The sequence below is a fragment of the Diadema setosum genome, chromosome 18 (assembly GCF_964275005.1).
Source record: "Diadema setosum chromosome 18, eeDiaSeto1, whole genome shotgun sequence".
Lineage (NCBI taxonomy): Eukaryota > Metazoa > Echinodermata > Echinoidea > Diadematoida > Diadematidae > Diadema > Diadema setosum.
Window position 1 is genome coordinate 31441806 of NC_092702.1, and position 25797 is coordinate 31467602.

The 25797-nt window shown below is 39.7% G+C and overlaps 1 protein-coding gene across 1 annotated transcript in view; it reads left to right on the plus strand.

The window, feature by feature from the left end:
• Positions 1–25797, plus strand: part of LOC140241702 (uncharacterized) — a 134269-nt gene that overhangs the window by 89763 nt on the left and 18709 nt on the right. Inside the window, exons 10-12 of the mRNA XM_072321448.1 lie at positions 16447–16628; positions 21623–21809; positions 23964–24008. Of these exons, the coding sequence (XP_072177549.1) occupies positions 16447–16628; positions 21623–21809; positions 23964–24008 (414 nt within the window). The remainder of the gene's footprint in view (positions 1–16446; positions 16629–21622; positions 21810–23963; positions 24009–25797) is intronic.

The window sequence follows — 25797 nt, forward strand, 5'->3', positions numbered from 1 at the left end:
TGAGTATCTGTAGAGCTGCACAAGTCTCCCTGAATCTTCAGGAGGCCATTTGAATATTGAAATCTCCCTTCAACATCCTGGCAATAGAATACAACAGCGTCCCTTATGTGGGTATTATTTTGGTCTGTTGAGCTGCAATGTTTACACACAAGTGTCTTTCTGATCGCTCATTGGAATTTCTATGATTTTGATGGCTGAATGTCTGGCAGTCCCTGTGTACCTGGCGATCCTTGGGTGATAGTAATGGCGAGGCTCACAGGAAGAGATGATCTGAGGTCAAAGAGGCTGCCCCGGGGCAATCAGACAGAAACAGCAAGTCTGATTTTAGTCATAAATCATAATCATAATCATGCAAAATAGGCAACAGAAAAGATTTGAGCCGAGTATAAGTCTCAGATTTTCTGTGAGGTATTGTTGATAGTACAGTATCCTCTTATTTCTGCCCCCAGTTAATATGCATGGGGTAGACAAATGAATATTTACTACTCATTTGTTGTTGTTTCTTTCCTTTTGTACATATTGTATCAGATTTTAGGCCAATTTATTACGGTTCTTTGTTCTGATTTGTTTGGTACTATGGTAGCATCTGAAAAGTATTTCAGAGTCCTAGCCTGCGAAATTACTTTGCCGTTATCGGTAAGAACTTGAGGCTGTAGCCCTGCCCTGGGGGATGCCAACATCGGGAGGCTTTTGGAATTTATGATGTAATTCTTGTAATGCTCAACATTTCTGTGAGTTGCAGGGTTGTGTGTGAGAACTCAGTGGCACATTGTGTAGACACAGTGTGTGTGTGTGTGTGTGTGTGTGTGTGTGTGTGTGTGACCTTTAAGATGTTCTCGACCAGGATGTCAGCTGCCATAAGGAGGAAATCAATACAGTACATCCTTCTCATGATCGGGTCAGTGACTGAGGATGAGAGAGGGGTGGAATTCACTGGTATTCGGGTTTCTCAGGAAGGAAACAGGGTTTCTGGTTAAACATGACATTCAGGCTTCTTTGTATTTAACATTTGAAATTGACACACAAGCAATGGAAGGTGTATGCTTGAAGTTAATATCCTGTATCGGAGTTATACATACAAACTAAAAAGTTCTTTAAAGTGTGTCGGGGAAAGTTCAAAGGACAAATCCACCTTCATATACATGTAGATTGAGTGAATGCAGCAATATTAATTTAAGCACATTACTGAAAGTTTAGGGAAAATCTGACAATCCGTTCAAAAGTTCTGAATTTTTGAAAGTATCACTACCAGTGCAGTCACTACTGGATGAGAAGACTACTACAGTGTGTGATGTCACATGCGTAGAACGAATAGGGATAAAGAGAATTCCACTAAATTTCATTTTTCGAGAAAAGTAGACATTCCCTCGACTCATTACTGACGTCTGTTAAAAAAAGGTAATATTACTTTTATGATGCTTGTGTTTTTGACTGGGAATGCATTTTTTCTTCTCTAATTGGTATTCTCAACAAGATATATGTGTAAAGTTGTCCATTACCAACACAACGCATCGCGCATAGTTACAAACTTGTGAAGTTTTAGGAATAACGATTCGTTGAACAATTTGAGGATCCTACCTCAGAGGGCAGCTTCTCTCAAGCCATTTTCATTTATTTCAAACAGTTTTAGAGTGTCTTCTTAAATAAGTGGTTTCTATGGGAAGACATATTGTCATAGTTCATTTAAGTTTAAAATGGAGGGAATGGAAAGACAAGTGTACATGCACTTCCAATATTTGTAATCGTATGGCAGGTTTGGTTTTGATTTGAATTATGTGACAGCTTTAGTGCAATTCATGTTGCGGTACGACGTGGTGAGCTTATGCACCCAGCAGGCTCCACAATTTCCTCCTGTATGAGTCTCAGAAGACATTTTCTTAATTTTTGAGACATCTCAGGTATTACTATTGAATTTCAAACCATATAGAATGGGAATTAATGCCCCATTTGTTTTCAGACCATTCTTCCCTATTCAAAAAGAACTTTGGTTTATGTATTTTAAAAAAGTGAACCAAACTTCTTTTCTTTGTCTGCAAAAGTTCATCCTTCATAGTTGAAAACCAGCCCTATTGACATCAGAAAACAAGCTAATCTGATCAAATTTCTTTCAGATTTCTTGGCCAAGTGATTATCAGTTCCTCTCATTTTCCATGATTCTGGAAAAAATGTTTTGAATGAGTAATCTGTATAACCTCTTTTATGTTCAAATTTGATATTTGAAGCTCACATCATTCAGACCAATATACAGTGTACATATGTTCAAAATTCCAAGTGATTTGCTGGGGTAAAAGTGAAAGTGGTAAGATACAACATGGATGCTCATAGAAGGGTTACAAACCACACTCTCGGGGAAGTAGTTTCTGTTCAATGTACTAATAAAACCCAAGGCAAAATTTAGGAAAACTCCCACTCCGCTCCATTTCAGGAAGATCTGCAAGCTGATATCCCCTTTCAGCGTAGGAAATGAACAAGTTTTCCGGCTAGACTTCCCTGCAGCGTAACTCAAGTACGTGAAAATGCATTGCTGTTTAAAAATGTGGGTTCATGCTGTTCTGTGTAAATGCACACAACAATTCCTGGAAGCTGTCGTGTACCAGACAGTAATACAACCCCCCCCCCCCCCATTGTTTACAACCATTCATTTGATACAATAAACCCAAATTACAGTTACCTTGAGGTTCAACAAGACTTGTATGTCTCAAAGAAGAGGGAGGGCTCTACAGTTTTAGATAATTTCCCACATGACATAATTCCCTACTTGCATAAAAGGGAAGCTGACCATTTAGACCTCTGTGATCTATAGCAGGTAGTGATGTGCATTGTGTCATAGACGAGAACATTGTAGGGCCTGTAAATTACATTATTGGGGTCATTCACACTGTAAATTTCATTGTTAGGGGTCATTCACACCAACGGCGTAGCCAGGATTTCATCTTAGGGGGGGCGGTTAGTCTGCGAGGGAGCGAAGCGACCGAGCCCGAGCGAGCGGAGCGAGCGAGGGGGGGGGGGGAGGGTGTGGGAGGGGGGTGTCCCCCCTCCCACGGTAAGAACTTTTTTGCATTTGGATGTTGTAAATGGTGCAATTTGATGCATGTTTTAGCGCGTTTTATCGACGTGAAACAGTCCCACTTGTTTATGGTAGCAGTTTATTTTGATGTATATTATTATTGAACAATTTGCCTATAAAAGGGTATAATTTAGATACACTTCTTGTATTAATTCGTTTCACTGAATATCATGAACGCGACTGGACCCGGGCGAGCGGAGCGAACGTGGGGGGAGGGGAGGGTGTGGGAGGGGAGTGTCCCCCTCCCACAGTAAGAACTTTTTGCATTTTGATGTTGCAAATGGTGCAATTTGATGCATGTTTTTGCGCGTTTTATCGACGTGAAACAGTCCCACTTGTTTAAGGTAGCAGTATATTTTAGTGTAGATTATTATTGAACAATTTGCCTATAACATGGTATAATTTAAATACACTTCTTGTATTAACACTGAATTATTATCATGAACGCGACTGATCCCGAGCGAGCGGAGCGAGCGAGGGGGGAGGGGAGTGTGTGGGAGGGGGTGTCCCCCCTCCCACGGTAAGAACTTTTTGCATTTTGATGTTGCAAATGGTGCAATTTGATGCATGTTTTTGCGCGTTTTATCGACGTGAAACAATCCCACTTGTTCAAGGTAGCAATATATTTTAGTGTAGATTATTGTTGAACAATTTGCCTATAAAATGGTATAATTTAGATACACTTCTTGTATTAATTCTTTTTCACTGAATATCATCAACTCGACTGAACCCGAGCGAGCGGAGCGAGCGAGGGGGGAGGGGAGGGTGTGGGAGGGGATGTCCCCCCTCCCACGATAAGAACTTTTTGCATTTTGATGTTGCAAATGGTGCAATTTGATGCATGTTTTTGCGCGTTTTATCGACGTGAAACAGTCCCACTTGTTTAAGGTTGCAGTATATTTTAGTGTAGATTATTATTGAACAATTTGCCTATAAAATGGTATAATTCAAATACACTTCTTGTATTAAATCTTTTCACTGAATATCATGAACGCGACTGAACCCGAGCGAGCGGAGCGAGCGAGGGGGTAGGGGAGGGTGTTGGAGGGGGGTTTTCCCCCTCCCACGGTGAGAACTTTTTACATTTTGATTTTGCAAATGGTGCAATTTGATGCATGTATTTGCGTGTTTTAATGACGTGAAACAGTCCCACTTTTTTAAGACTGCAGTATATTTTAGTGTAGATTATTATTGAACAATTTTCCTATATAAAAGGGTATAATTTAGATACACTTCTTGTATTAATTCTTTTCACTGAATATCATGAACGCGACTGGACCCGAGCGAGCGGAGCGAGCGAGGGGGTAGGGGAGGGTGTGGGAGGGGAGTGTCCCCCCCCCCACAGTAAGAACTTTTTGCATTTTGATGTTGCAAATGGTGCAATTTGATGCATGTTTTTGCGTGCTTTAACGACGTGAAACAGTCCCACTTGTTTAAGATTGCAGTATTTTTTAGTGTAGATTATTATTGAACAATTTGCCTATAAAATGGTATAAATCCAAAACACTTCTTCTATTAATTCTTTTCACTTTTGCATTTTTAGAATTGAAATAAAGCGATCTTGGTATAGCCACAGTCTACTTCTTTGCATGGCGGGGGGGGGGGGGGGGGTGCGGGGGGGGGGGGGGCGAGCAGGGAGAAAGCGTTGGCGAGTGTTATCTCCACTCTTCCCTTCCGATGGAGCTTTTATCTTTTTAAGGTTGAAATTGAGATATCTCGTATACACATAATACGCATATTTGATGGAATCAACATTTGGGTAATCAAAAAAAAAAAAAAAAACTGATGGGGGGGGGCTGAGGGAGGAAAGGGTCGATTCAAAGGGGAAATTCCCCTTATACATGAGGGAACCTTCAGTTTTCGGAATATTAGTGAAAAGTCTTGTGCACTCAGAACTATTCAGATTTTTTTGTAAATCTAAAAAGTGTACTTAGCTAGGGAAGAGGCATAGAGGGGGAGGGTTTGGGAGGGGGTATCCCCCTCCCAACCACGAGAGATTTTGCATATTTTGAATTGAAATTCAACGATCTGGTGCACACTTTGAGTTAAATATTCAAAAAAAAATATCTTATTTGATGAAAGGTTGCAAAGGAGACCCGCTTCATGTGCATGCATACAGTATACACGCATTTTTTTTTTTCCGCCTCCCAAATCCTCGGTCCAAATCTTAGGGGGGGCGACCGCCCCCATCGCCCCCCCCCCCCCCCCCCCCCCCCCTGGCTACGCCAGTGATTCACACCGAGAGTGAAAAATCACAACATCCGGAAAAATTGTGACATGACATTTAAAGCCCAAACAAAGTTCTGGTACGCCTGCAAAAGTTGTCAGATTTTGCTCCAAAATGTGAACGTATGCCTAGGAAATGTGCAGAATAGCGCTGTGATAACAAGATATTCGATGGGTAACGACGAAAATTAGAAATATTAACCAAAAACGTTCAGTCTCAGAACTTACCCGAACGGGGTCAGGCTAAACTCGGACTCGGGGATAACTCGGCCTCGCTTTGCTTGACGGCGGGATGAGTTGTATTAATTGTCCCTCTGGATTGTACAGCGTTGTACAATGCATATGGGAGCGGCCTGTATAAACTACATTGTAGCGTTCTGGCTACTCGCAGTAATGGTCCGAGTTGTTACAACGCGCGCATCAAAAACCTCTTTGGCGCGCATGCAAAATTAGTGTGTGCCTCTCAAGCACCTCTAAAAACAATCAAAGACACTTGATAAACAACAACAAAAACTTCAAAGACCGCGCGTCTCAGCAACTGAGGTGATGTGCGTATACTATATAGGCTTGAGGACCGCGCGCTGTCCATTTGTTTTGTACAGGATTAGCACGCACTTTCCTGTCTTCTCATCAAGGCCTCGTTTGGTACCCGTAGTATTATAGAGTACTGATGAACATGGCGATCACGAACTGTGTGTAAATTGTCTGAAATAGGGTCGAGTTTTCCCTGAGACCGAGTTAGTCTGGAGCCTTCTGGAATAAAAGTCGGTCTACCGACTTTTATTATTTTTCTCAAAATACTCCAGAACGACTCATCATTCCGGCAAACCGCATCAGCCAGGTAAGTTTCTTTGTAGACTCTTTCAATATATTGCAAGCAAATATGAAATGGTGCCAGAAGGGTTCTCAGGCCCTTACCAGAACTTTGTTTTCACTTTAAGGTTGCTAGACAACTGTGCCAAAAGTCACCCAAAACACCAATATAGAGAGAAGGAGGAAAAACAAGAATTACAGGACTAATATTGTGTAACGTGTGCTTTGTGAACTTTGACCCTGACTTAGACTCTGACTTTATTTCATTTTTTACTCTGTACTTGCAGTGATCCCTCAGCAAGAGAAAACTTTTGAAGATGACTTCCACTCATTGTTTTGATTTCTTGATCACTCCCAGTGGCCTTGTGCAAAATGTGCATTTAGCTGGCCAGGCTGTAGATTAATATCAGCAAACTGCAGATCCAATCACACGTGCACAGTATGGTTGCAAATATCATCTTAAAAGAAAAAAAAAAAAGATCTTGTGCCATAACAGCATGATTTTTCATTGCAGCACAAATGGAAAGGGTGAACATCACAATATTCTAATGTCATGGAATTTCTCCAGCTAGAAAGAGCCTTTGGGAGCTATTGAAGAGTCAAAAGGTTGGTTTGTAGTGGCAGCAGAGGACTGCATGCTATCTCCATCATGCTAACCTGGAATAAAGAATCAATGAAAATAAAGAAGAAAGGCCCACTGAGGAAATACCTCATGTATGATTCAGGGAAAAATGTTTCGGTGCAGCGTTCTTCAAAGTTTTATGTGAAGCCACCACTCCCCTCCCCCTTTCCTTTCTGGGAAGACAAATATGAAAAGAAGGCAATAAGAACATGGCCCACTCGTGTGCTATTATGATGCTAATTGCTATATTTGTTTCCTAGAAATCATTACACCACAACATGGAGATAAATGATCGTCTGTATAGTTCATGAAGAACGCTTATTCGGGCTTTATTTTAGAATCAGGGGGTTGATGTATGCTGGAGGTCTACCCAGAGAGACCAAACAATGAATTGATTGAAAGATTTATCAAGGTGAACAGAAGGATTACGCTGTAACAAATGCTGGTGATGTGTATGCACACGCTACAAATTCTACTTATTCCCTGGCTGTTGGTAGAATTCAAAACTGTTGCACTGTGGTACTCTGCACAGATCAGAAGTGTATCAGCAGGGAGGTGGAAGAAAGATGGAGTGTGCTCTTCTGAGTTTCCTTTGAAGTCATGCGTGGCCCCGACAGGCCCCGACAGCGTTTTTTTCCCCCTCCCGTAATCCCATTACTCACGCTCGGCGCACTGCAAGTCGTAAATCTTGTGGCGGAAATCACGACGCGAAATGCATTGTGGTCGGGGAATAAAATGGCGTCCTACGGTGTAAGCACAGAACTCATAGAGTGTATTCTGTAAAGCAGTGGTGTAAGCAGTGGTGGTGGTTCTGGCGATCGTGATTTTGACGGAGACGAGTTTGTTGAGGAGGAATTGCTTTTAGCAAATTCAAAATCACATTGACACAGCAACTTAACGAAATTTGATTTGCAATTGAAACTGAAACTCAGAAAGTTAGTTGGGCCTTGGCTTGGAAATTGGAGGCCAAGGCAAGGGCAAGGCTCAGGACACTGTTTAATAGCGCAGCGTCACCTCAGGTACGCTGCCTAGCAAAAGCATACCTAACGTTAGTCCTAGCTAGTAGACTCTAGTATTTCACAAACTAGAATCTAACCACTGTTAAACGTTAGATTCTACTAGCTCCAGAGGTGTACTCTACTACTTTTTAATTCAATTTTTTGTAACGTTAGCATGGGGTAGAGTCAAGCCGATTACCGGTATTTACCGATGAATGATCGAGGGAGAGTGAGGCGAAACACTGTATACTAAGCTCTGTTTTTCCCCTAAAATATACTTACAGCATCATACATCTAGGCTTTTATAGATATCATCTTTAATTCTCTACGGAAAATTATTATAATCAAGGCTGACACTCAACTTTCCATTCCAATATGTATTTACTAGTAACTCAAATTCACCGAAACAACGGCAACGAACGCTGTCCCGACGCCTACGCGGCGGCCCTACAACAACCCGACGAGTACGCTGAAAAGCCCCAGCTCGCTCGGGTGCAGACAAAAAAAAAAACCGCCTCGGTCTCTATGAAGCACTACTTTTACACTCAAACTGTTTGAAAACACGCCCGAACACGCTCATGTAACTTATATCATTTTGAAGATCAAGGTCAGGCCTACCTCTCTAACTATAAAAAAATTGCGGAAATGTGCGGGATTTCTCATAATCGATACAGAAACAATATGATGACATCTCTAGCGCACAAAACTTACTGCTCAGTAACTCCGTTGTTTGTGTACCGATTTTGCTGGTTCAAACGGCAATCTCCTCAGCACAGTCTGCTGAACCAGCGAAAGGTATAGACATACCACGCTACCCAATTCTTGAGCCATAAGTTGTAGCTTTCGAAGGGGGACATCTTTCACTGAATGTAATAGACTGCCAAAATTTTGAATATGACGTCATATTGTCGGTGCCACGCATCGCTTCAAAGCCCGATTTTTACGAGCGTGTGTTTATGGAAGGCCTGGAAAGGAGATCATGTTGCGTCACTCTAGTGCGCCAGAGGGTGATGGGTGGACCGATAATGCCCGATTTTGACATATTTATCACAGAATGAGGGTTGGATTTCAAGACGTTAATCGGTGTAAGACCACTTGATTTTTTCTCTGAGGGAAGCTCTCAGAGTGCCATCTCCATCTTTCTTCCACCTCCCTGGTATCAGTGTGTTTCTCCACCATAGATCACCTGTGTGAATGAATATTCAAATCATACCGTCAAATGCACATGGAGCATGAGTACACTCTGCTTGACCGATGACAGAGGCAACATACCGCATTTTCATATTTTGATATACTGTAAAACGAGAAATGTTCGCCTGCATTTTAATTTTGCGAGTGCCAAGATTCGTGAAATTAAAATGCACACGAAATTTCTTATCGACACTGTATGCATTGAACGCCAGTGGCAATTCGCGAAAATTTCATGCCACGAAAAAGGCTGTCAGCTCCAATTCGCGAAAATTTCATGCTGCGAATATATCATGTTGTACAGTATTCTACTTTAGATTTATACAAGGTATTTTGTTGATTCTTTGCCTCTGAAATTGATATGATGAGTCCTGTTCAAAGAGCTACATTTGGGTGTCATAATCTCATCGGGATGGGTTTTGACTCTTTATGTGCCACGTTCGCATGTCCGACTCAGTCGACAGTGTGCCAACTTCGCATATTCTGCTCAAATGCACAAACCTACACTAACCGATCGATAAATCGCCAAATACCACAGTACAATAAAAGCGTTTCTCGCGATTCCATACCTGTTGCATGTAGCTTGCACTTTATGTGGTGAATGACTATCAAGCAGCGTGTCCTACTGGATTTGCAGGTAAATTTTAAGTTTCTGCCACTGTTTTGTGTGCAAAAGTCATGCCTTTACAATGATTTAGCTACTGGTCATTTGACAGAAAACCAAGCACAGATTTGTCAAAAGAATTTACATCAAAGCAATGCTTGACCTTTTTATGCCTCCGCAACAAAGTGGCCGGAGGCATTATGTTTTCGGGTCGTCCATCCGTCCGTCCCGTTTTGTTTTTGTCGATATCTCAAGAACTGTGTTGTGGTTTTACATCAAACTTGGTATGAGGGTATATCCTTGGGGGATAATACTTTATGTGGATTTTAGGGTCAAAGGTCAAAGGTCACAGGTTATTTTGTGAAAAAAAATTGAAATTTCATGTTTTTCTCCATATCTCGCGAATGGTTCAAGGTATCTTCATGGAACTTAGTATATATGCTTGTACCAATGGGCAGTGATTATCTAGGGAAGTTGGGGTCATGGGTCAAAGGTCAGGGGGGTCAAAGGTCAAGGTCAACTCCTCAAAATATCACTACTTTCCTTAAAATGCAATATGCCTGAAGGTTTTTGTTTTTGTTTTAACTTGATGTATGCGTGTATTACCCAATATGTATTCTGTGGGAAGTTTCTTGCCAAAAGGTCAAAGGTCAAGTGAAAGTGCTGAATTGCACTTTTTCCTCCATATCTCAAAAGTAACTCAAGGTATCATCATGAAACTTACATATTTATGCATGTTCAACCTAACAGTGATTCTCTTTGGAACTGTGAGGTCAAAGGCCAGGTTTAGATAATGCTATTTTCCCATTTGATACTGAAATTATACTTTTTCTCAATACCTTGAAAATTACTCAATGCATAAACTTATAAAAGGGTCAAAAGTCAAGTAAAAATCATCAGTTCCCCAAATACCTGCACTCTGAGATTTTAATCATTCATCCAATTGAACCTAGTTCTAGGAAAGTGAACATTCAGCACATTTGTGGCAAACCTGTCATTTTAATATTTTGCCAATTGTGTGAAACTGTCATCACACATTGTCAAGGCATTGTACTATAGACCTATTAGGAGAACCATGCATTATGGCGGAGGCATACCAGTCGCCGTAGAGATATATCTAGTTTTCTACATATTTGCTCATTATAGGCCCAGGGTAACAAAAATCTATGAAAATTACATAGATTTGAAAAACAGAACATTTTCCCAAAGCATGGCATTATGTCGCTGTCTCTGAATAATGTTGCACACAGGGGGTTTACACCATGGCACATAAAGAGTTGAGGATGCTTTCACATGCATCAGAGCCAGGTGAATGTTTTTTATGAGAAGCCGGATTGACACTCACAAAGAGTCGCGTGTTAGTGATCCGACATATCATTCATCATGACAGCGCATTTTGTCTGCCTGCCCGCTGTGAAGATTTCCATGCCGCCAATTATCGCAGAACTCACATATTGATCAATTTATGATAATTTATCCATGCATTTATAATTGATACATACACATTGCGGATTGTGAATGTGTCTCACTGTGTATTGCCATGGACCTGTGTCAAATTACTTTTTGCCTGATTCAGGGCTCCATGCACACAGTTGGCAACTGCAGACTTGAGTGATAAATGTGTGCACGTCCACATTGGGCTGGTTTGTACTCCACAAATACTGTAAAAGTAGATATTTTCATGTGACTAATTTTTTGCGCTCGGCCGGGTAAGAAGAGTTTCGCATGTTTTTAATTCCGCGGGATCAAGACATCAACTATGGGAACATGATTATAGCAAGTAAAAATATTCGTGTGCTTTTATTATCGTGCTAGTTTCTGGGGTTGTGCGAAATGCGCGAAAATTTCAACACTGCGAAAATTTCCACTTTTACAGTAGCTTAAAGGGACTGTACAGTACTGGCTGAGGTGGGGATTCATGTATTGAACATTCCTAAGTGAGATAATACGAAACCTCTTATAAAATATGAAAGAGCATGTAATTTTAAGAAGGATTCAATGTTTGTGTGATGAAAATTAGTTTCAAATGGCCGAGACATTCAAAAAAGTGATAATAATAAAAGACTACAGGCCACGCCTTTTATTACGATCTCTTTGTTTCACCTTGTTTTTGGATATCTCGGCCATTTCAAAACTGATTTTCATCAAATAAACTTTTGATACCCCCTTAGAATTGCATGCTCTTTGACATTTCATAGAGTGGTTTCTGAATATCTCGCAAAACGTTAAAAGCTAAATCCTCAACTCGACCAGAACTATACACACCCTTTAAATTTGAAGGCATGTGTGAAAAATAATGCAGAAAGTAACTCACACAAATGTTGACTGAAAAGTCACCCTTTACTTTGAATTCTCCCCCTCTCTTATTCATTATGTTTGTGTTCTCCATATTTCCACCCCTTTCTCCACTCAGCAAACCTCCAAAGTTTTGTGCAAATCATCAAATGTCACCCATGATTATATAGGCACTTATGTTTTGTAGGTAAACTGCAGTCCTTATATTTATTTTGTATCCTGAGAGTGGAAAGCTCTTTCTCCGGAAGGAGCTGTTGAAGTGGTTAGAGGGAACGTAGTTTCCCTCTGGGGGACTCCATGGCATGACTCAACCCACCCTCGGGCTTCCTGTCCGTCCGTGGTCTTCACCCGAGCATGACATACCAGGAGAAACATGCACAGGGAAGCAGAAAAGAGATCAACAGATGGGCAAACAGGAGAAGGGGGGGGGGAGGAGAGGGGTGGGGATGGACTGGGGGGACATTATGGGTGAAGAAGTAGATGTTATCCTTTGAAAATCTCAAACTTTACAAGTTTTGGGAGGATGGTTTACGTCTTGCAGCACTGAAGAAGCTTTCAAACATTTCCTTGAGACTCAGTTAATGATGGATGTTTCATGCATCACAATGTGAGGGTGATGCCACATATTTGACATGAGTACATGTCCATGTTCACTACATTCCTATCCTACATGTGTATTGCAATATTCAGCCTGAACCCACAGACTGATGTACGATCATATGCAGACACAATCGTAGCAAGCACAAAAATGTTTATGGAGGAAGTAAAATACAAATCAGAATAAAACAGAATAGGTTCATGCATCCCAAGCACCGAAGCGTGATTCATAAACTCCACAAGCTTTCAGAAAAACCAAGATAAAGAAATGAAATTCTAGAAGGATCTTCACTCCTCATTTTCATGACCCACAAACTGATGGGTCTGGATCCGGACTTGATGTATGTCGCTATACCCAGAAGATGATACAAGCACCAAGTTTTGGTGTCTCTAACGGAGATGATGACAATACCAAGTATCATCTCGAGACAAAAAGGTGGGAGGCTAACTCGTAAGAGATCTCAGAAAAGCCCACTGTGGCGTACAATTTGATCCTGTTTTGCATGGAATTCAGATTGTTCTCTGCATTTTAAACACACGTCAGTAGAAGTCAGCCACCCACTCTACTTTAATTTCTGCGACTGAGGGAACTTGGGATGAAGGCATAAAGGACAGTCTTTGGCCGTCTTCCAACCAAAAAAGGTCGCGGCTTTGGCTTGATGTAATGTGCGTATTAAGACGCCCTCTTCTGAAGGATAAATGAGACTGGTTTGCATCTAGATGTGAACAGTTTTCATGCCCACACTTTATAATACATAGTGGGAGTTCTCAGGATATTCAGTGCCTTCACATACATGAGATTTTTCAAATTGAATATACCCTCAATTTCGGACTGTCTTTATTTCCCAAGAGAACATTACTTGTTTAACACATTGTTTGACACATTGGTACATGGCAAGAAGTGTTTTCAACCGTGCAACTATTGGTGTTGAATCAGACGTTGTTGTTTGGTTGCTGTCTTTGTTATTGATTGTTGTAATCAAATTCTCTGACTGTAGTGTTATTAAATATACAGGAGAACTGTAAAATATCTCCCAATGTGCAAATACATGATTGACTATGGAATAGGCATTCAAAATAAGGAGGGCTCATTCCTCTGCAAAGTGTTGCAGTTTTGCTGCGACATGATGTGAAATTCACACGAGACTAGACAACACTTTCCACTGAACATTAATCACATCAATGTATGTTTCTCACAACTCACTTTAAATATTGTCTCAGTAGAGAACAAAATGAATGGATTACCTTTTCTCTCCGATGCATTTTAATACCACAAGCACGAGGAATAGCATCGGTAACATTTCTGTAAAATTCTGAAGGCATTCTGTGCTGCAGTTGCCAACATTCCTTGTAAGTTTTTTGTTGTTTTTTTCTGTGCTCAGGATACAGACAAGATGTTAATTCAATAAACCTTGGTCTATTCAAATAATTGCCACTTATTTCTCAGATTAGAAACAAATATTTGTCAGCGCTTAGTTACAGACATATCATGGCAAAATGAATAGTCACAGTAGCAGGGAAGTCATAATTTTTGTTCTACCTGTACTCTAACACAGTCTGAGAAATGCTATCATTGAAAATGAAAGTGATCCTTGTTGCGTTTGCAATTCATACCGGATTGAAATTGCTTATTAACTCTCAAATGACTTTTATAAAGAAGAAGAATTGCAGCAAAAGTGAAAGGTAATTATGAATGATAGCAGTGAAACTGCAAAAACAGACCATTGAAAAAAACAGTGCATTCATGTAAGATGTTTCTGACCAGTTTAATGCTAGTTAGCTGGTTTTCTTAGTTGTCTAATCAGCATCTCCACAAAACCATCACCGCCCCCCCACCACCCCCCCCCCCCCCCCACTTACCGTCATGTTGCTGGCATTGTGCTCAGTTTGCACATGTGATATCATTAATTGTGCATTTTTCTTTCCAAATCAAACAAATTCAAATTTGAATGGGGAGTGAAATAGAATTTTACTTGGCATTGCACAAAACTTATTACGACATGGACCTATGTACAGTAAGACAGAGAACGATTGCTTTCTTATATCAAAAAATAATGCATTAAAGGTAATGTTGACAACCGTATTTTGTCTTCTTGTGATTCTGATTCTATCAGGATGTAGGAAGATTTGGCACTTTTAGTTCCCCAATTTCACTCAAACAACTTTTGCCCTGAGATCATCTCTCCCTTGTTGTAGTACCTGTCTTTGCCTTTTAGGCAGTTAATAGCTTTATAAGTTGAGCAGTTGGGCATGTGATTTGTGCCCTGTGCATAGACAATAGAGTGAACAATATAATGCTGTCAATTTTTCTCTGTTGTTTTATATGTTTGTTTGTTTGTTTTTTTGAGACTCTGAGTCATTTGCTATCTGATGGGAGTTTGCACAATTCTACTTTTTATCTTCAGCATGCTTTTGTGTGTTTGTGTGTGTGTCTGTGTGTCTGTGTTTGAGGTTGTGCATTTGGACACTCTTTCTCCCATATTTCCTCATTATTCACCACTCATATCATGTAAGCTGGCTCGGGTGAGTCTCAGCCTCGTTCTTCTTCAAAGTTTGCATGTCTTCCCTCATCAGTGGCCTCTGCATCTCATTTCTACATCTCCAGTTTCATTTGCCATATAGTCCTGCACACACACCTGAGGTGCAGAAGGAATAAATCTTCTGCATTTTTCCAGCATCTGTGGAATTATCTATGTACTCTGAAGCTGTACACACACACTCACACACTTTGTTGCTCTTTATAATTCGAGCTGAATCTAGGGAGGTCCCTGAAAGCTTGAATTATCAGAATATTCACACAGAAAAGTCAATTTTGTCTAGAGATTGTTGGAAAAAAAGTAGGATTACACTCTGTACCTGTAAATCAGTAAATACTCTGAAGGATAACTCTCAACCATTTGAACACATACACATATATGTTGTTTGATGCATACATACACTGTACAGATAGATAGATAGATAGATAGATAGACAGGTAGATAGATAGATAGATAGACAGATAGATAGATAGATAGATAGATAGACAGGTAGATAGATAGATAGACAGATAGATAGATAGATGAGTAGATAAGTAGATAATGAGAAAGAGAGAAAGAGTGAGAGAGAAATGATCATTTATGAATATGATATGAGAAGAAAGATTTGTTTTGTCAACAAAACATGTGGATGATGGTTCCAAATATTTTTTTTTTTGTTCAGATTATGGCATTGCACTCTTACGACACCTTACTCATAGACATCCAGCCTGATGAGGTGTAGAGTGTGGTAACATGTTGAAGTAGTGACTGCTATGTATTCACATACATGGCGGGGAGCTTGAGGTTAAGGTAGTCAAATTTCTCCAAGGGTGCATCCACTGGTAAATCACAGCCTGGCCACACCAAGTGGATGGTCCAAGTTTAGCTCCATGCTTGCTTTATTTGACTTCTGAATACAATGTAGATCCCCACATCATCTGTGTGGTGAAATCATCAGGTTTTTGTTTTTGTTTTTTAAATCTTTGAGCCAGCTCCTATCACAAGATGATGTACTTCATCAAGGAAAGTATGATGCTGTATAAAGAAATGGCAGGAGGAAAGTGTTCCTGACAGAAAAGAAAATGGCAGAAAGAAAATGGCAGTGACACTCCCCATGTTCACATTAGTCTCCGCATCACGGGAAAGTCCCATGCTGCAGGACTGTCCCCTCCCAAACCATAGTGTTGATGCTCTCTTGGACTTGTGCCCCCGTCCCTGCGAAAATTTGGAGGGGAGAGTGACTTTGGGCCATAATTGAGAGTGCCCAGCTGTATTCATCAAATGTGCGCATGCGCACAGTCTGGTTTTAAGTGGCAGGGCTCGCCTCAAGCCCCGATTGTCTCCGCGGCTATCTCGGGGACACTCGAGATAGCAGTGTGGACGGTTAGTCGTAAAACAGATGAGATCTCTGGTGACTGTCCCCGCGATGCAGGGGACCAGCGTGAACATGGGGAGCGAAAACTCATCACATGATTTCCAAGCGCTCATAGCAGTATTGATTGTTTCCCCTCTCCCACTAGGGACCCGGCATCTTTGAGCCCAAAGACACGGAGGTGATAGCCAACATTGCCAACCAGCTCTTCTTTGCCCGCAAGTTTGACAGCAACCCGGAGAACCCGGTGCGACTCTTTGCTCTCAACCAGGCCTCGGGTCAGTACTACGACTTCCTAAAGAAGAACTACATCACCGAGGAGATGCTCAGGTATGGATCTAACTTTCACTTCCTCCCCCACTACCCCTCAATTTTATCATCATACAAAATTTCAGCTTGTATTAAAAGTATACATTCCTTCAACTTGCTCCTGTATGCTATTAAAGAATGATATCAGTCACAAAGCCTTCTAAAGGAGCTTCATTGCTCTTTTTCATTGTGATAGATAGATAGATAGATAGATAGATAGATAGATAGATAGATTGACAGACAAAAATATGTTAAGTTCTCTTCGTGTTTTCTTTCTATTGCTGTTCTGCTATGATTTTAGAAATCATAGTCTTCTCATCCAGTGAAGATGGACATAAGATTTCACACAAAATTTTCGAAATTCATTAACTTTTCAACAGATTTTCTGATTTTCCTCAAACTTTTGTGGTGGGTATTTCTGATGGTCAGCATTTGCTGAATTCCAAATGGGGTTAATTCCCCTTTAGAAATGAAAAAAAAAAATGTTTCATAAAACAAGAGAGCGCTGCCACAGAGCAATAATAGCGAAATTCAGTTTCAATTTTACCTTGAACCAATTCAAATTTTCAAAACTTTCAAAATTTTGCAGGTGCAAAGCATGTTATCCAGTTGGCATAGTTAACAATTTCAGTTGTATATGGTGGTATATCAGCCAAATATTCCACACAGATTATCATTAAAGGACAAGTTCACCTTCATAAACATAGGGATTGACAGAATGCAGCAATATTAGTAGAACACATCAGTGAAAGTTTGAGGAAAATTGGACAGTCAATGCAAAAGTTATGAATTTTTAAAACGTTTGTGTTGGAACCGCTGGATGAGGAGACTACTGAGGCTCGTGATGTCATATGAGTACAACAGTATAAAGAAAATATAAAGAAAATTCAACATATTTTCATTTTTTTCGCATATTAAAAGAGCACTTGACTTGCCTCTTTCTGAAGGCAATGGGAATAATATTATCCATAACATATGTCAGTAACGAGTCAAGGGAATGTGTACTTTTTTTAAAAGATGAAATTTTCTTTATATTTTCCTTATATTGTTGTACGCATGTGACATCATACACTGCAGTAGTCTTCTCATCCAGCGGTGACTGCACAAAAACTTCAAAAATTCATAACTTTTGAACGGTTTGTCCAATTTTCCTCAAACTTTCAATGATGTGTTCTACTAATAGTGCAACATTCTCTCAATCCTTATGTTAATGAAGGTGAACTTGTCCTTTAATCTACACTGATTTGTTCGTCAGCTGGCACGCATACTGGAATGCTTTCTTCACCATTTGGCACAGCTGTCTGGAGACCAATTGTCAGTGAATAGAGATTACCTAATCCTCCTAATACCTATTGTGTCACCATGACCTTCTAGTTGAACTGAGGAACATTGCTACACCTGAGTGGGCTTATAAACTTTACAACTAGGTCAAGGTTGGCTAGATTACTGATTGCTGATGAAAAACCATAGAAAGTTACACTAAATGCCTGGACAAATAGGTTTATTGCAGAAGGAAAAATATGGAGTCAGGAAAATTACTGTCTTGGAATTTTATTAATTTGCCCATCACTTCAGGTATGATTTCTGTGTTTGAATTAAAAGTGTCAGTTTCATTCAGTGCGAGATGTATGGTTTACATTCACTGTCCTGTCCTGGACTTGCCTATAGAGGGCGTATGAAGGGATTGGTGAAATTGAAATTCATACATCATTATGTTTACACCAAGCAACAATAATGCAGTTTGTTGCCACTGATATCCAAAATTACCCAGTTAAGGGTGATTCACTCAACATTTCTTCTTCCTGCAGTTCTGGCACACTTCTGAACTGCAGTGTTGAATACACATCATCTATTATGCATTTTGTTTGAACATTTCAGTAATTTTAGCAGCGGTATGGAAGCAGCTGATGCACCCACGGGCAGTTGCCATAATGGACAGAGCAATGTCTCCTGTGATTCTGTTTGGTACAAAATATCACTCTACAAACAAAAGTATTGTTCCGCTCCCGCATCATTGTGTACCTCAGCTTTTGATGCCTGTTCTGAGATTTTTAAGAGCTGTTAGTTGGCTAAGATTTGATAAGAGTTTCAATCTTTTGCCTTCCTTCCTTTTGAGTGGGGTCATGAAATCATCCTCCAGATTTGTATAATTTTCTGTTTTCTTTTTCCCTTTTTTTTTGGGGGGGGGGGATGGGGGAGGGGGTGGGAATAACTTTTGAAAACAAACTTTTTTTCACAAAATGCATTGTCATTTGTACACTGTCATATGTGAAGGTTGCTTCTAAATTATGATTATTTCCAAATCTTGAAATCTTATATGATGCATGAACCTATAAATGGACCCTGTGAGTTTACAGTCTTTTGACAAAATATTGGAACAAAGGGCCTTTCAAGATATTCACATTTTTAAGACAAGTTTAAGACTGAACAGAGAGAATGTGTGTCTTCATGGACTAGAAACAATGGAAGTTAATATCATGATGATGCCTTTTCAAAAGTTCATGTCCACAAATGTTCATGTTATAGAAGTTGAGGAAATACCTAAGCTCTTTGGTGGACTTCTGGAGATAATAGCAGCACAGTTAGAGAAGACCACCCATTTGTGATTCTGTGAACTCTATGGATGAATGACATAAAATGCAAAGTGTAAAACTAGGCATCAATCAGCTGTCTTTGAATGTGAAGTAATTAAGGAAATCTGGCTGCTTTGCCTAGAGGGCAACCAGAACCTCCTGTTGAAAGAATACACACAAAAAAAAAAATGCCATAGCTCTCCCGAAAAGTTTGTTGAAGATATATAAGGTATTCCACCTCTATCCTCTCCGTGCCAGCATGAAAGAAGAGCTCCCAAGCAAGAGTTTCCTGTCTCTCTATCTCTTGCTTTATTTGATTATTTATCTAATTAGTTAGTTAGTTAGTTAGCTAGTTGGTTAGTTGGTTGGTAGGTCGGTCGGTCGGTAACAGTAGTTAGTTGGTTACAGTGGTTAGTTAGTTCTTTCATGGTGAAGAGATATTTACCTTCCAACACTACTGACCTGACCATGCTAAAGGGTATGATGGTAGGAGCACCATTTCACATGATCAAAGGGAGTTTTATTTATCAATTATTAACCCGTTGAAGACTAGTTCTAGTGTACATTGTACCTGGTTAGTTGTCTATGGGTTATGCATGTTACATATAGCAAAATCAACTCGTCCTTTGTGGGTTAACACCAGTGTCATGCTGTGGATATGCAAACCATTTTGGTTCTAGTGCATTCTCTTGTTCATTCAAGATTAATTAGACCAGCACAAATGGAATTTTAAGTTTCCCTCTCTTTACTTTGCATATGAATTTGTAGTTAGCATTGATGGAAGATATAAACACTGTTCAGATTATCATTGAAAGCGATTATATTCAGATTGTAAGTGAAAACAAGAAAACAACCCATAATCTTCTCATACTTCCATGCCAGGGAACTTTTTTACTGAAAGCTTGCAAAGCTTTCAAGATTAAGATTACACCATAAGGGGAGTAAAAGCTCTATGTTTGGTTGAGCACAAAAGGCGGGGCTGCCCCACCACCCCTCCTCCCCTCCCCACTCCTTAAACATAGTGCTCACATACTCCAGAATGACAACAGTTGAAACTTCCCCTGCTCTGAGGTTCAACCCCCAGTAGTGGAACATCTTGTGAAACATGGAATATGAAATCCCTGAGAGAGAGAAAGAGAGAGAGAGAGCATACAGCCAGCATGGCATTTTATGGAACAATGCCGTGTTATCCGGAAGGTTGTCTAGACATGTTATTCATGACGCACGTGGAGTGCCTATCTTCGACATTTTGCATGTAGAGAGAGACAAGAATTCAGTACGGTGATCCTTTTCAAAGCTTGTAAGGATGAAATCTGCAAACGCCTGCAGCTTTTAAAAGCTTGGGAGCATCAAGAATGCAAAAAAATAAGCTGGAGAGCATTAGGATTTGCAAATTCTTGCTTTAATACTGAGAATGAGGTTGGTCCAATGGCAACACAGCAGTCTATGTTAGTGGCGAGTATTCCAAGTGTCATTTTGTGACATTCTTTCGACCACATACTTTCAACTTTCTGTGAATATCTGTTAGAGTGGAATTTCTTCTAAAACAAACCCCATCACAACCCCATCACAACAATAAACAAGTTACTTGGGAGCTGGCAATTCTCTCTCATTAGAATGGACAAAGTGAATGAGGAAAATAATGACAGCATTAACCAGTAAAATCCTTGTGTACCAGTGAAATCTTGTATCCATGTTAGTTGGAATGGGGTTCCCCTTTAGCAGAATATACTTGCCATCTACTGGATGAGGCTGTTTAAATGCAGAAGAGGATACATATAATTGCAATCACTATAGCACAAACTAACCACCAGAGTTTATGGTTGCAAGAGTAAATTGCCATTATAATCGTCATTGTTTTCTTTTTACAGTGAAGTGAAAAGGATCTTTGATATGGATGAAGCTTATATTTTCTCCTCTATTAACCAAAATTTGCATTTTTTCATAGTTTTGTAGATTTCTCAAGTATTCTAATTACTATGAAACAACAAATTTTGTGTTTTTAGGTTGTATAGAAAGAGCTGAAGATGATATAAAGTCATTCAAACAATGCCAGGTGTGTTTTCTGAAATGCACTTCTTGCAAAGATTAACAATTTATCAGACATTGCATAATTTCTTTTTTTTTTATAATAAGGGGGAGACACAGTGCTAATGATTTCCACAAGTGTTACACTATTGTTAGACATGTTGAAAATGATTATACCCCCTAGAATTCTTTTCAGCCGTTTTTGTGATTTATAAATGCAGTATGTCAATAGTTCTGTAGTCAGGTTTATTTTGTATTTTATATATCAATGTAATTGTATGAAAGCAGGAACCTTTGCTTGCTAATATGCAAGTGTATAGAAAAATTCAAAGTATGGGAATGCCATATTACTCCATCACCATACAAATCATTTGATGTTTTTATTTTTTTCTGCATTCCACCCCCAACCTGCAGGCAACTGGTCAAGCTCGGACTGAAGACGGAGTACGGGGACAACTGGGAGGATGAGGTGCAGGTGCTGGAGGTGCTCAAGCTGCGGGCCCTGCCAATGCTTTTACCCCTGGACCCCTGCTGCACCCCCATCTACCACACCAAGAACCAGCTCTTCAAGGACACCAGATACTGGATCGACTTCCTCGTGGTAGGTGATGCGCAGCACTCTCCCTCCATCATTGAGAGGTCTCTTTTGGGGGGAAGAGCAGGGAGGGATGAGGAGGGGCGGAAGAGGATGACGACTTTGGGATGTTTTAACCTGTTGAAGACGAGTCCCGAGAATACTCAGGCACGTGTCTATGGGAAATGCGTGCTATAGTAAAAATCAGTCCGTCCTCACCGGGTTAAGATTACTGCTACGTTGCCCTGGTGCTAATGTAATAGTGGAGTAGGGAGCATTATCTGTTTCATTCGCACTCAAATGTGAGTGGGATTTGACTCCTGCTTCAGATGTTGAGGCTTTTGGCATGATGATGTGCGTGAGGAAAAAAATGTTAGAAATCTGTGAGGGTGTTGCCAACATCATAGCCAAAGCATATCCCTTGAAATGTGATTGAAGGCTTGCCCGAATCAAGCTATGGTGTGGTTGTGGTGTGATGCTCAGTCTATGTTGTGATTAAAGATCATTTTTATTTGGCTATTGTTCATACTGCACTGCCGTCCAGATGCTTTGCAATACTACCACTGGTGGTACAAGGGACAGTGTAGCAACTTGTCTCAATGAGACATGACAGAAACACAGTCTATTCAGCAACTTGAAGCCTCTCCTATTTACAACTCTTGTAATTTTATCAAAGATTAAAATGGAAAAAAAAAAAGATAATTTGGCCATCAGGGTTTTATCCTGAAATTTGGTCCCAACAAGTAGTTGGCCTTTAGTATTAGAAGCATTATGTTATTCCTCACTGCCTTAAAGCCAGGATTGTTAGACTGAAGTTAAGCTGCATGTCATAATGCAGTCATATTTGGAAAACCTTGCTGAATAATATGCTACTGCTCTACACCCATAAACATCTCTGTAAGAGTGACTCTGCAGAATGTTCTAGGCCAGAATTACTTTCCCAAATCAATTGACTAAAAACTAGACATTGACAGATGATTGTAAAACAAACAATACTCATCCTGTGTCCCTTTGACCTTTAAAAAGTGTGGACAACACTTTAAAGGTTACATTTGATGTGTATGTGAAGGTCAGTATTATCACAAAACATCCTACCATGTAAAAATTTCACAATGCTGCCTAAAATATAAAGAGATATCACATTTTTTTTTCTCAATAAGTCATAACTGTAGACAATATACTCTAGGAAAAATTTTTATTATAACTATTGTTTTGTATATTTAACGATACGTAAAGGGAAGGTAAACCCAAAAAGCAATGTGGATTGAGTGAAAGCAGCAACATTAGTAGAACACATCAGTGAAAGTTTGAGGAAAATCGGACAATCGATGCAAAAGTTATGAATTTTTAAAGTTTTGGTGTTGAAACCGCTGGATGAGGAGACTACTAGAGGATATGACGTATGAGTGGACAACAATACAAAGAAAATATAAAGGAAATTCAACAAAAATTCACTTTTCTAGAATTATGAAAGAGCAATGGACCAACCTCTTTCAGAAAGCAGGGGGAATAATTGCTACCCCTAACATATGTCAATATCAAGTTGATGGAATTTGTAATTTTCATGAAAAATGGATTTTTGTAGAATTTTCTTTATATTTTCTTGGTATTGTTGTCCACTCATACGTCATAACCTCTAGTAGTCTCCTCATCCAGCGGTTCCAACACCAAAACTTTAAAAATTCATAACTTTTGCATCGATTGTCCGATTTTCCTCAAACTTTCACTGATGTGTTCTACTATAAATGTTGCTGCTTTCACTCAATCCACATTGCTCTTGGGGTTTATCTTCCCTTTAACATTGATTATACTGATTAACATTTTACATTGGTTGTTTCTATCCTTAACTCACATTTTAGAACTATTTTAAAGCACTAAAGCTGGGTTTGTGTTTCATCTGCAAATGGTAACTAATGCCTTTAAATTGTGTTCGGAACTCTTGACTTGTTTAGACTATTACCAGAGACTGCTTTTTGCTGAGATATGTACAGACTGGTAATATCAACCCTCATTTTGAGAGATTGTGGAAAGAGTATTCATCCTTTCTACAAGTTCTTTGCATTGGTATGAGACTCCAGTGGAGAGCTTCTGGTTCTAAAGTGGCTCTTGTCATCATATGTGCACAGGATTGCTAAGGATATACAAATCACTTTCTCTTTTTTCATCATCTGTGCCCTGCAGGAGGAGACAAAGACAGGAGAAAGGAGAGTGCTCAGAACTTCCTATGTAAGTATCAAGTCTTCTCTCTCTTCTCTCTCTTTCTATCTGCCTATTTATCACTTCTCTATCTATCTGTTCTTCTCTCTCTTTCTATCTACCTATTTATCTCTTCTCTATCTATCTATCTATCTCTCTTCTCTCCCTCCTCTCTTCTCTCTCCCTCTCTACTTATCTATCTCTTCTCTCTCTCTCTTTCTCTCTCTCTCTCTCTCTCTCTCTCTCTTCTCCTTCCCCATCTCTCTTTCTATTTTTATTTGTCTATCTCTCTCTTTCTCACTATTTATCAAACTTCCTATCATCCTCCGTCATCAAGTTATTGAAAGATTTATTAATGTATTTTTTACTGTGAATTTTTTTCTTTTTAATGGACAAAGTAAATACGAGTGAATAATCCTAAGAGAAACAACACCTATATACAAACTGATGAAATTCTTGCGTCATTGCTTTTATTGCAAGTGCTTGACAAATTGCCTTACATCGATGTAAATAATTACATACAATAACAACAACCATATAATCTGTATTTTGGAGCATTACCCTTTTGTGTATATGCTTCCTAGATGGAAAACAGTCTACTGTATTAGTGCTAGGGAATTTTAATGAAATGCTGTGTACAAGGGGGAAAAACTTAAAAATACACGATCATCTGTACACTAAGTGGTTTTCCGTGCTGTAAAGATTTTTATGGGAATGACATGAAGCTTTTTGAAATAAAAGCAACTCCATAGAGTTTTTAAGGAGAGATTTTAACAAGAAGAAATCAGAGCAAATTCATGGTCACCATCATTTACAGTTGTTTGTTAAACTCAGCATGGTATGCAATAAAATGGCAGCCATCTGTGGCACATCACCGCAAGAAAGAATGACGAGCGTCAGTCGAAACAGCTTGTTCTGGATGTCATTGCATCATAAGACAGTCCCTCTTTATTACCTTTCATTTAGTTTTATTCCTAGGGGCAATGCCTATTAAAATACTGTTAACATGTTTGAGAATCCATTGTTATCGTGGGTAAAGAACTTTCCCCAAGAGCGTGGTCAGAGCAGTGTGGTTTCAGGCAGATATAAGGAAAAGTCGTCATTGGTTGTGAAAAATATTTAATATGTTAAAGTAGTCATCGCTGCATCACTAGAAGTAGAAATCGCTGCATCACTGTAGAAGTACACTTACAAAAGAATCATACAGCCTATTGTGGAACTGCAGCAGAACTTGATGGCAGCTGGGACCCTGACACATGGCAGTCTTGGATTTTCTACACTTTGCTACTGTGCACTATTACCAGCCTGCTACAGGAAATTATATCCATGCACCAATATATCTTGTGTACATGATAGGGGGTGAAGTAGAGGGTATTCAGTACTGAGAGATGATGTTGTGTTTGCCCCACAAAACATGTCACATGTTGTAGAATACATATGACTGCTGAACCTCGAGAGAAAGTACAAGTCGGTGAACATCTGATATCAAATTATTGAAATTGACTCAGAGGTCAACATGCTTTCCATTTGAGTGTGGACACTCCGGCCTTTGTTGACCATGAGCAAATCAGGAATGACCCCTTCAGAAAGTGCTGTTTGGGATACGATATATACATATCTCACCATCAATACGAGATATATGATTGCATATCTTACCACCAATACAAGAAAGTGCTCTGGAGATTAACTCCTGCCATTTCATGTGCTCGAGCTGAAAAATAAACGTTTACTCTTGCCAGGTTACTGTTTGCATACGTGACAGATCGATAGCTAACACCAGTTAATGTTTTAATTGTGTTTGATGTACATGAAGACAGGT